Source organism: Beta vulgaris, chromosome 5 (genome assembly GCF_026745355.1).
Source record: "Beta vulgaris subsp. vulgaris cultivar EL10 chromosome 5, EL10.2, whole genome shotgun sequence".
Classification (NCBI taxonomy): Eukaryota; Viridiplantae; Streptophyta; class Magnoliopsida; order Caryophyllales; family Amaranthaceae; genus Beta; species Beta vulgaris.
The window spans coordinates 3,386,120-3,397,054 of NC_079206.1; the positions used below are offsets into that span (position 1 = coordinate 3,386,120).

Consider the following 10,935-nt stretch of genomic DNA (forward strand, 5'->3'; position numbering starts at 1 on the left):
TCTTTAACATTAGGATCTTGGAAAAATAAAAGAGAATGTTCATGGAAAAGAAAATGAATTTGGGTTCGTAGTGGAGGTGTTATGTTTAGGTTGTTTGTGGATAAATGATTGTGAAGGAAGCGATTTGGTGAAAGGGTCGTAAGTAATGGTTGTTTGAAATGTCGTGATCTAGTTTATGGTTGACATACTACGGATAATTTTCTACCTTTGATGAACATTATGGCAAGTATCTATTATAAGAATTTAGGCTTCTCACGTTGTTTAATTGTAAATTACGTAGTATGCTGTTAGGTGATTTTGAGGTAATATCGTTTCTTTAATTTATTTCAATGTCAAATATGAGTACTATGGGTTATTCTAGTCTTCGATCTTAAAAATGGACAATCATGTGCGCGGACTAAGGATTGTTAGGATAATCGCTTTGGAGACTCTTGAAATGATTTTAATATTTAACATTAGGATCTTTGAAAACTAAAAGAGAATGTTCATTGAAAAGAAGAGGAATTTGGGTTCGTAGTGGAGGTGTTATGGTTAGGTTGTTTGAGGATAAATTATCGTAAAGGAAGCGATTTGGTGAAAGGGTCGTAATTAATGGTTGTGTTTGAAAAGCTGTGTCTTGTTTATGGTTGACATACTACGGATAATTTGCTACCTTTGATGAACATTATGACAAGTATCTATTACAAGAATTTTGGCTCCTCACGTTGTTTAATTGTAAATTACTTAGTATGCTGTTAGGTTATTTTGAGGTGGTTGGATGATTATTTACTTGGCGAGAGTTAAAATTGGTGATAGACAAGCTCGAGTTAGATGTTAAACATGGTTTAGGTGGTTATGGAGCATTTGAGGACATTAATGATTCAAGCATAAATGTTATATAAAGTTTATTGTCATTGTGGGTTACCAATATTGTGTATGCTTATTTATGATGGGGTGGACATTTTGCAATGCTAAGACAAACTCTTTTGGGAAATATGTTTGTTTTGACTTTGAGACTTGGAAATATATCCGTTTTCTGGCGTTATGATAGAATATTATTGTGAATAGTGAATTGTGATTTTGGATTTAAATTATTAAAAGTGTGAGTCTATGCTAAATGACTTAGTTGTAGTGATAGAGTATAGGATATGAAGTGTTTAGTTACTCAGCAGCTATGTAGAGTTAATGACTTAGAAGGCTAAATGGATTTTTTGTGGCACAATGGATATTGTTTCTTTAATTTGTTTTAATGTCAAATATGAGTACTATGAGTTATTGTGGTCTTCGATCTAGAAAATGGTCAATCTTGTGCCCGAACTAAGTATTGGTAGGATAATCTCTTTGAAGGGATTTTTAAATGATTTTGATCTTTAACATTAGGATCTTGGAAAACTAAGTTGTCCATATAGATGGTATCATGATAATCTGTGGTGGGGTTGGTTTGTGGAGTTTGGGGATGTCGAGGTCCTTGGGGATGTCGAGGTCCTTAGTGAGTTGATGGTTGTATATTTTCATCTATAATTAGATGGCTAATGAAGTGTATATCTCTATTATCATGATTTATGTGCTAGAAACGTGGGAAGTTAAAAGTTCGTTTTTGATATCAAAAGAGAAAATCTTGGAAAACAAATTGATGGACCTGTTATCTCGAAATTTTTTAAGGATAAGTTATTGTGAAACAGTTTAGGCTACATTTTAAGTAATGGTTCTGTTTGAAAGGCTTTGGATGATTATTACTAGATCTAGGTTTTGGTTCTCATAATCTAGAATAATGCGTTATATTTGAGGGATATTATGTCAAGTATATATATATATATATATATATATATATATTATATAATATATATATACATATATATATATATATATACATATATATATATATATATACTATAATATATATATATATATATATATATATATATTGGTTGATGATTATTGACGAGAGTTAAAATTGGTGATGGACGAGTTGGAGTTAGAGGGAAAAATATGTTGTATTATTTTGCCAAGAATTAGATGGCTAATGAAGCTGACTGTATGTCTCTCTATTATTATAATATGTGTGCTAGAAACGTGAATTGTTAAGTGGTGGTTTTTGATATTAAAAGAGAGTATTTGGAACACAGAAAGAATGTGTTTGTAGTGGAGGTTGTTTAAGGATAAGTTATGGTATAGGTTGCTATTTGATGAAGCGGTCTAGAATTCATTGTGAGTAATGGTTGTGTTTGGATGTGTGATTATCATACGATCTAGATTGCAGTTCACTCCCTTTAGAATAATGTGTTATCTTTGAGGGACATTATGTCAAGTATATATGGTAGGAACTTTGTTAGCGAGTTGATGGAATTGTGTTTTTTGCTAAGAATGAGATGGTTAATGAAGTTGAGTGTATGTCTCTCTATTATCATGATTGGTGTGCTAAAAACGTGAATTGTTAAGTAGTGGTCTTTGATATTAAAAGAGAGTTTGTGGAACACAAACAGAATGTGTTCGTAGTGGAGGTGTTATTGGAGGTTGTTTAAGGATAAATTATGGTATAGGTTGCTATTTGGTGAAACGTTATGGGATTCATTGTAAGTAATGGTTGTGTATGAATGTGTGAGTATCATACGATCTAGATTGTAGTTCACATACTTTGGATAATGTTTTTTTTATCTTTGAGGGACATTATGGCAAGTATTTATGGTAGGAATTTTGGCCCCTCATGTTGTTTGATGGTAGTTTATGTAGTACAATGTCAGATTATCTTATCTTGAGGTTGTTGGAGTTTTGGATGATGTTTAACTTTGCGAGAGTTGAAATTGGGGATGGACAAGCTCTGAGTTGTGATGATAACATATGATAACATGTTCTAGGTGGTTAGAGAGTATTTTGGGACATTAATGATTCAAGAATGAATGATATATTAAGGTGTATTGTATGGTCATTGTGGATTATAGATATTGCGTTTTATTTTTATGATTTTGTGGACCTTTTGCAAGTAGGGAATGCTAAGACATTTCATTTGGAAATATGTTTTTTTGACCTTGAGATTTCGAAGTATCCTATCTTTTAGCTTTTCATAGAATTGCATTGTGGAAAGTGAGTTGTGATTTTGGATCTGAATTGTCTAAATTGTAAATTCTATGATCAATGTTGTGTTGATGGATTCTTTAATTTCTTTTAATGTCGAACATGATGCACTATGGGTGTGATTTGGTTTTCGTTGATCGTAATAATGGCCAATCTTGTGAGCGGACTAAGTAATGCTTGAATAATCTCTTTGAGAGACCTGTTTATATGATTTCCTTCTTTAATACTCGGATCTTGGAAAAGTAATCAGTTCATATAGATGATTTCATGATAATATCATCAAGGTTTTTTATGGTGAAGTGTTTTGTAATAGACTAGCCTAGGGAGAGGGGCACTTTTGGCATTATAATAATTAGTTAGATTTTAGTAGTAGCTTGAAGAATAAGCTAGGGAGTTAGGGAGTAAATATCTCTATAAATAGAATGGAATAGGGAGAGAGAAAGGATGTTGAATATTGAGTATATTTTGGGTGAACTTTTAAGAGTTCAATGGGAGAGAACAAGCCTCTCGAAAGCTTGTAATTATCAACTTGTTTTACTGTTTTTCAAGAGAACGATCAATCAAGTCCATTTTACTTCTTAATCTTCTTCTCTAATCTGTCCTAGTGATGTCAGTTCATCACAAATGGTATCAGAGCAGTTCGTTCCAGGAGATTAAGTGCTGATTTTCGGTTTCAAAAAAAAAAAAAAAAAAAGAAAAAAAGAGAAATCTGCAATGGAGTTTGCTTCGCAGGAGACAAAGAAATTCGCTGCAGATTTGAATGAGATAATCAGGAAAGGTTTTGAAAAATTTCAACAAGACCTAACAAACGACCTCAAGAAAATAATTAGTGACGCTGTTACTCCACTCAAAAGGGAGTTGAATCTTATTCGAAAAGAGATGGAGGATGAAGATACCCACAAAGATTCAGAGGTGGAAGAGAACGAGGTGGTGAAAACAACCGAGCAAACAACCACCAATGACTTTCAACAATCAGGTGAAGAAGAAATAGAAGCGGGATCGGAGAAGGGTGCATCATGTGGTGGTCTAGATGATCGCTTAGGAGGACAAACCGGTGGATGTCGAAACATCATCGCCCACAACCACAATGGTGGAGAAGTTTTCGGAAAAGAGGGTGGAAGAAGAGAATCTGGTGGAAGGCCCGGTGACTTCGCCGGAGGATTTACCGGGGGAGGTAATGGAGACTATGTTGGTGGGTTGAATGTTTGTGCGGGTGGTCTGATTTTTGTTTGGGTTAAGAGAAGAAGAGGAGGAAGAGACGACAAAGACGGATCTGTGGGATGCGGGTCTGGTGGTGGCCCAGGCGGTGGACCTGGTGGTTCCTTGAGAAATGGAAGCTACAGTGGTGGTGTATTGGGTGGACGAGGAAAGTTCGTCCAAGATAATTCCATCGCTAGTGTTTTGAGTGGTGGTTCGGTTGACCGTAGTGGTCGTGCCGGAGATTTTGATGGTGGTAATCCACGGTGGAAATTATTAGGGAGCTTGCATCAGAACTTTCGAGAGAGAGGGGAAGAAGTGTATAGAAGAAGCTCCCTTGAATCAGTAATTGCCTTGGAGGAGAAGACTATTCTAGAAGATCTTCCTAGTAAGGGCAATCTTGTAAAAGAATTGAAGGATGACATCATAATTGAGGGTAAGGGTTGTGGTAACCACCCTCTGCAAGAGAGTAATATGTCACGTGGGAACAAGGAGAAACCAAAAAGGGACTCAATTAATATGAGTGAGGTAAGTCCCACTTTTAACTTACCTACCCTTATTGAATCACCTGGGCATTCTAGTTGTGATTTGAATGAGACTGGGCCAATCTTTGGGCTTTGTGACTTTTTGCAACCCCAACTTTTAAAGCCTGATTATACAACCCAATCTACAGCACCTAGCAGCCTCATCCATTCCCTTCCAAACCAACCCAACTCAGTTAGTAATTACCCAGCTCAACCTTTAAAACATATCCTTCCTTATTCTCCCACCCCACATTTTGATGGCTTACTTGAGAGAAACAAGCCAGGGCCCAAATTTGATCATCCCTTTTCCAACCCCCCATTCCTATGTCCCAATTGTTCTACCCACCTATCCAGCCAACAAACTCAACTTGTAAACCAAGAAATCCAATCTGGTTTTCCCCACACAAGACTCAATTATCCAGCCCAGCTTACTAAACCAAAAAATCCTACAATCCAACCACTCACTTCATGGTTCGTTCAGTCTGCCAAATCCTCTACTACTCCCATCAAAGCTACTGAATTTTTCTGCCATCCCAATTCAAATTCTACCCACTTCAGTCATAACCAGACATCTTCCCTGGATAAGCTGCTGAGCTTTTCTGCCATGGGCAAGCTAAGTATGCAACTGAAATCAACGCTGGGCAGAAAGGAGATGAAACAACACTGTAAACAGTTCTCCTCAGAAGGCAGTAACCACTATTTTCGAGGTCGGACCTGTAGTGCAAATTACTATCCACCTTGAGGACAAGGTGAATGTTGGGCGGCCGGTATTGTAATAGACTAGCCTAGGGAGAGGGGCACTTTTGGCATTATAATAATTAGTTAGATTTTAGTAGTAGCTTGAAGAATAAGCTAGGGAGTTAGGGAGTAAATATCTCTATAAATAGAATGGAATAGGGAGAGAGAAAGGATGTTGAATATTGAGTATATTTTGGGTGAACTTTTAAGAGTTCAATGGGAGAGAACAAGCCTCTCGAAAGCTTGTAATTATCAACTTGTTTTACTGTTTTTCAAGAGAACGATCAATCAAGTCCATTTTACTTCTTAATCTTCTTCTCTAATCTGTCCTAGTGATGTCAGTTCATCACATGTTTTTCCCAAGTTTGGCATGTCCATGGGAATTTGTATGTGTGTGTGTTAGTGATAAATTTGTATATAAATTTGTGTATTTTTTTTAGAATAGTTGGATAATGAAGGGAGTGTATAGCTCTCTATTATCATGATTTGTGTGTTAGATTGTGGAATGTTAAGAGTTGGTCTTTATAACAAATTTGTAACATTGTATTTGAAGAGGAAGTTTGTGGAAAACAAAAGGTATGTGCTCTTAGTGGAGCTATTATCTCAAGGGATAAATTATTATGAAGGAAGCTATTTGGTTAAACGATGTACGCTTGGTAGTATATGAAAGGTACTCTATGATTGTTGTAAGATCTAGATCGTGGTTCACATACTCTGGAATAATGAGTTATCGTTGAGGGATTTTGTGGGAATGTTAATGGTAACAACTTTGGCTCCTCATGTGTTTGATGGTAGTTTATGTAGTATGTTTTGGGATATCTTGAGTTTGTTGGATGTTGGGTGTCCTGATTAACTTGGCGAGACTTAAAGTTGTTGATGGACGGGCCGGACTTGAGATATTTGTTTTGATTATGGAGTGTTCCGAGACATTAATGATTCAAGCATAAATGATATATGATGGCCATTGTGGTTATTGATATTGTGCGTAGCTCTCTATTTTTATGATTGGATTGGCCTTTTGCAATTGGGCAATGGTGTGATAAACTCCTAAGAAAATATGTTTGCTTCGAAGTACAATATCTTTTGGGTTTTGATAGAATCCTATTGTGAATAGTGAGTTGCGATTTTGAATTTGAATTGTGACATTAGTTGTGTTGATGGAACGTAGGATGTGAAGTGTGTAGTTTAAGGAACTTCGTAGAGTTAATTATTTAGAAGGCTAAATGGATTCTTTGTTGAATAGTGGATACACTTCCTTTATTTTGTTTTAGTGTCAATCATGATGTATTATGGGTCTATTGTGCTCTTCGTTGATCTTGAAAATGGACTATTCTATGTTGTGGAATGTTGGGATAATGTCTCTGAGACACTTGTTCTTTAACATTAGGATTTTGGAAAACTAAGTAGCTCATATAGATGGTATCATGAGGGCATTTTCTGCCGGGGTTGCTCTTTTCCAGTTTGGCTTGTTGAGGTCCTTGGGAATGTTTACATCTGTTAGTGAGTTGATGGAATTGTATATTTTTCTGAGAATTTTCATCAAATATTCGACTCTTTCACGGATTCTCGGGTTCAGATACCCACTTATTCGCTGTTTGTTTACTGGCTTCATATAATTCCGAAAACACTAGTTTTCTCGAAGCCTCTTGTTCATATCTCTCATCGGAAGGTGCTAGTCGATAATGTCTATCTAGCAGACTCCCCGCTAAATCAGATGGCTAATGAAGCGGGTGGGTTTCTCTATTATTATGATCTGTATATTAGAGACGTGGATTGTTAACTGGTGGTCTTTGATATGAATAGAGAATGTTCTTGGAAATCAATTAATGGAGCTGTTATCTCTAGGTTGTTTAAGGATAAATGATTGTGAAGGAAGATATTTGGTGAAATGTTCTTTGCTTCATTTTCAGTAATGGTTGTGTTTAAAAGGCCCTCTATGATTATTATAAGATCTAGATTGTGGCTCCTCAAGTTATTTAATGGTAGTTTATGTAGTATAATGCTGGGTTATCTTGGGGTTGTTAAGATGATGACTATGTTGACGAGGGTCAAAGTTGCCGACGGACGAGCTCGAGTTGTGATGATGATGATGATATATATTTATATATATAACATGGTCTAGGTGGTTGTGGAGCATTTTGGGACATTAATGATTCAAGCGTAAATGGTGTATGGTTATTGTGGGTTATCGATATTGTGCGTATGCTCTCTATTTTCATGAATGAATGGACTTTTTGCATTTGGGAAATGTTGAGATAAACTCTTTGGTAACTATATCTATCTTTTGGCTTTGTGTGGAATTCTATTGTGAGTTGTGTTTTGTGTCAGAATTGTCGGAATTGTGAATTCAATGATAAATGAATTTAGTTGTACTCACGAAGCATAGGATATGAAGTGTTGAGTTATTGAAAAGCTTCGCAGAGCTAGTGGTTAGGAAGGCTAAATGGATATTTTGTGGAACACTGGATATATATAGTTTATTTATTTTGTCTTAATGTCAAACATGATGTATTATGGGTTAGTTCTGGTCCTTTTGGACAATCTTCTGGCAGACTTGAGGAATGTTGGGATAATCTCTCTGGAGAGACCTCTTTAAATGATTTTATTTTTGAACATTAGGATCTTGGAAAACTAAGCAGTTCATATAGATGGTATCAGGCATGTTGTGGGTGTATGTCAATCTATCACCGTGATCCGTGTGCTGGTAGAATATGGAATATCATGAGTTGGTTTTTGATGTTAAAAGAGAGTTTTTGAAAAAAAAAAAGAAATATGTTATAAAATTTTAATGGAGTTGTTATCTCGAGGTTGTTCGAGGATAAAATAATGTAACGGAAGCTATTTGGTGAACCGGGCTTGGATTTATTGTAAGTAATGGTTTTGTTTGATAAATCTTGCAAATATTTATGGTGGGGACTTCGGCTCCTCATGTGGTTCGAGTAGTTTATGTGGTAAAGTGTCGTATTATCTTGAGGTTGTTGGATGTTTGATGATGATCAGCTTGACGAGAGTTAAAAGTTGGTGATGAAGGAGATGACAAACATGTTTTAGGTGGTTATGGAGCATTTCGTGACATTGCTGTTTCAAGCATAGATGATGTATAAATTGTATGGTCATTGCGGGTTATCGATATCGTGCCCATGCTCTCTATTTTTACGAGTGGGTAGACATTTTGCAATTTGGGAATGCTAAAACAAACTTTTTGGGAAATATGTTTGTTTTGACTTAGAGTCTTGTATTGGACGTATATCTATCTTTTGGCTTTTGAGGAAATTTTATTGTGAATAGTGATTGTGGTTTTGGATCTGAAATGTCAGTAGTGTGAATTCTATGATAAATGACTTTCGTTTTGTTGATGGAGCATAGGATGTGAAGTGTTTAGTTATTTAGCAGTTTGGTAAAGTTAATGATTAAGAAGTCTAAATGGATTTTGTGTGGTAGACTGGATATAGTTTTTTTAATTGTCTTAATGTCAAACATGATGTTCAATGGGATTATTGTGATCTACTTTGGTCTCAAATGGGCAATCCCATGCGCTAACTAAGGAATGCTAGGATAATCTATTTAAAGGACGTGATTAAATTGTTTTGTTCTTTAACATTAGGATCTCGGAAAACTAAGGGCAATCCCGTGCGTGAACTAAGGAATGCTAAGATAATCTCTTTGAAGGACGTGCTTAAATTATTTTGTTCTTAACATTAGGATCTTGGAGACTGAGTAGTTCATATAGATGGTATCATGAAGGCAGTTTGTATTGGGTTGTTTTTTTCTAGTTTGGCATGTCGAGGTCTTTAGGAATGTTTATGTGTTAGTGAGTTGATAGAATAGTGTTTTTTCTTTATAATTAGATGTCTAATGAAGCGAGTGCATTTCTCCCTATTATCATGATTTGTGTGCTAAAAACGTGGAATGTTGAGAGTTGGTCTTGATATTAAAAGAGGGAGTTCTTAGTGGAGCTGTTATCTGGAGGTTGTTTCAGGATAAATTACTCTAAATGAAGCTATTTGATGAAACGTTCTATGATCCATTTTAAGTTGTGGTTGTGTATACTCTAAATGAAGCCCTTTATGATTATTATAAGATCTAGATCGTGGTTCACATAGTTGGAATAATGAGGAATCTGTGGGGAACATTATGGCAAGTATCTATGGTAGGAGCTTTGGCTCCTTTGTTGTTTGATGGTAGTTTGTGTATTATGGTGTCGAGTTATTTTGAGGTTGGATGCTGGATGATGATTAAGTGGGCAAGAGTTGAAGTTAGTGATGGATGAGTTGTAGTTCAGATGATAATGTTTTAGGTATCTATGGAGCGTTACTTGATAATGATAATGAGTTGTAGTGATGGACATTAATTGATTCACGCATAAATGATATATAAATTCATTGTGGGTTATCCATATTGTGCGTATGCTTTCTATTTTTATAATTGAGGAATTCTAAGATAAACTCTTTGGGAAATTTGTTTGTTTTGATTTTGAGACTTGGAAATATATCCATCTTTTGGCTTTTATGATTGAATTTTGATGGTGGTTCATATTTGCTTATAGGATTTTGTACATGTAAGCTTGTTGGTAAGAAACGAGGACCGGTGAAAAAGTTTTTTTCTTTTTTAGCTGAATATGATGAGTTTGATGGGCTATATTTAGGGTATGATTGGATTCAGGTGTAGTGAATTGTGTTGTTATAGATCATTTTGCAGAGTTAATGATTCTAAAGTTATATTGAAATTTGGGAACTTTGGGTGTACTCTGTTTAAATGTTTAACATGATGTTGTATGGGTAAATTGGGGTTTATATTGATATGTAAATGGACATTTCCTGTTTTAGGAAATGCTAGGACATATTCTTATGAGATTATATCTGTTTTGAGTGATATTTTGTAGTTTGCTTTGTAACTTTAGGATCTTTAAAATCTTGAGCTGTCCATATAGATGTATCCTGCAGGACAAGTGCTTGAACTTGGTTGCACTTGGTTGGTTGCAGAGAAGTTTGGTTTAATCTAGTGTGTTTCTCATGCTTGAGATTTACATAATCTCTTTTCATAGTCCTTGCTTGCTAGGTTAGTCTGATTGCTTAAGAGTTTTTGGCTCGGATGTGAATTTATGTTCTCATGTGGGCTATGTACCAATTATGTTGAAAGTAAATAGCTATGGGTCCATTTGAAAATTATTGGGGGACAACAGGATGTTAATATAACTCTTTTTAAGTATGGAATATTATGTGGAGTCTTGTTGATTGTTTTGGAGGAAATTGCGTGCTGTTAATTGGATCAAGATGAAGGTGGTTTTCATTCTATTTATATGTTTATTTTGTTGAACCGAAAGATAAGAGCGTGAAGGTTAGGTTGGTTGTTTACGTGAACATTTCCAGAGGTCGCAGTTTTCTTAATTCTCCAAGGAAACTGGCTCACAACAGATTGTGGTGCA

The 10,935-nt window shown here is 35.6% G+C and overlaps 1 protein-coding gene across 1 annotated transcript; it reads left to right on the forward strand.

Moving 5' to 3' along the window:
* The first annotated feature begins 1,900 nt into the window (after positions 1-1,900).
* Positions 1,901-10,255, forward strand: LOC130591535 (uncharacterized). Its single transcript, XM_057394884.1, has 2 exons — positions 1,901-8,487; positions 9,727-10,255. The coding sequence occupies exon 1, from the start codon at positions 3,766-3,768 to the stop codon at positions 5,512-5,514; it is 1,749 nt and encodes a 582-aa protein (XP_057250867.1). The 5' UTR covers positions 1,901-3,765; the 3' UTR covers positions 5,515-8,487; positions 9,727-10,255.
* The last annotated feature ends 680 nt before the right edge of the window (positions 10,256-10,935 follow it).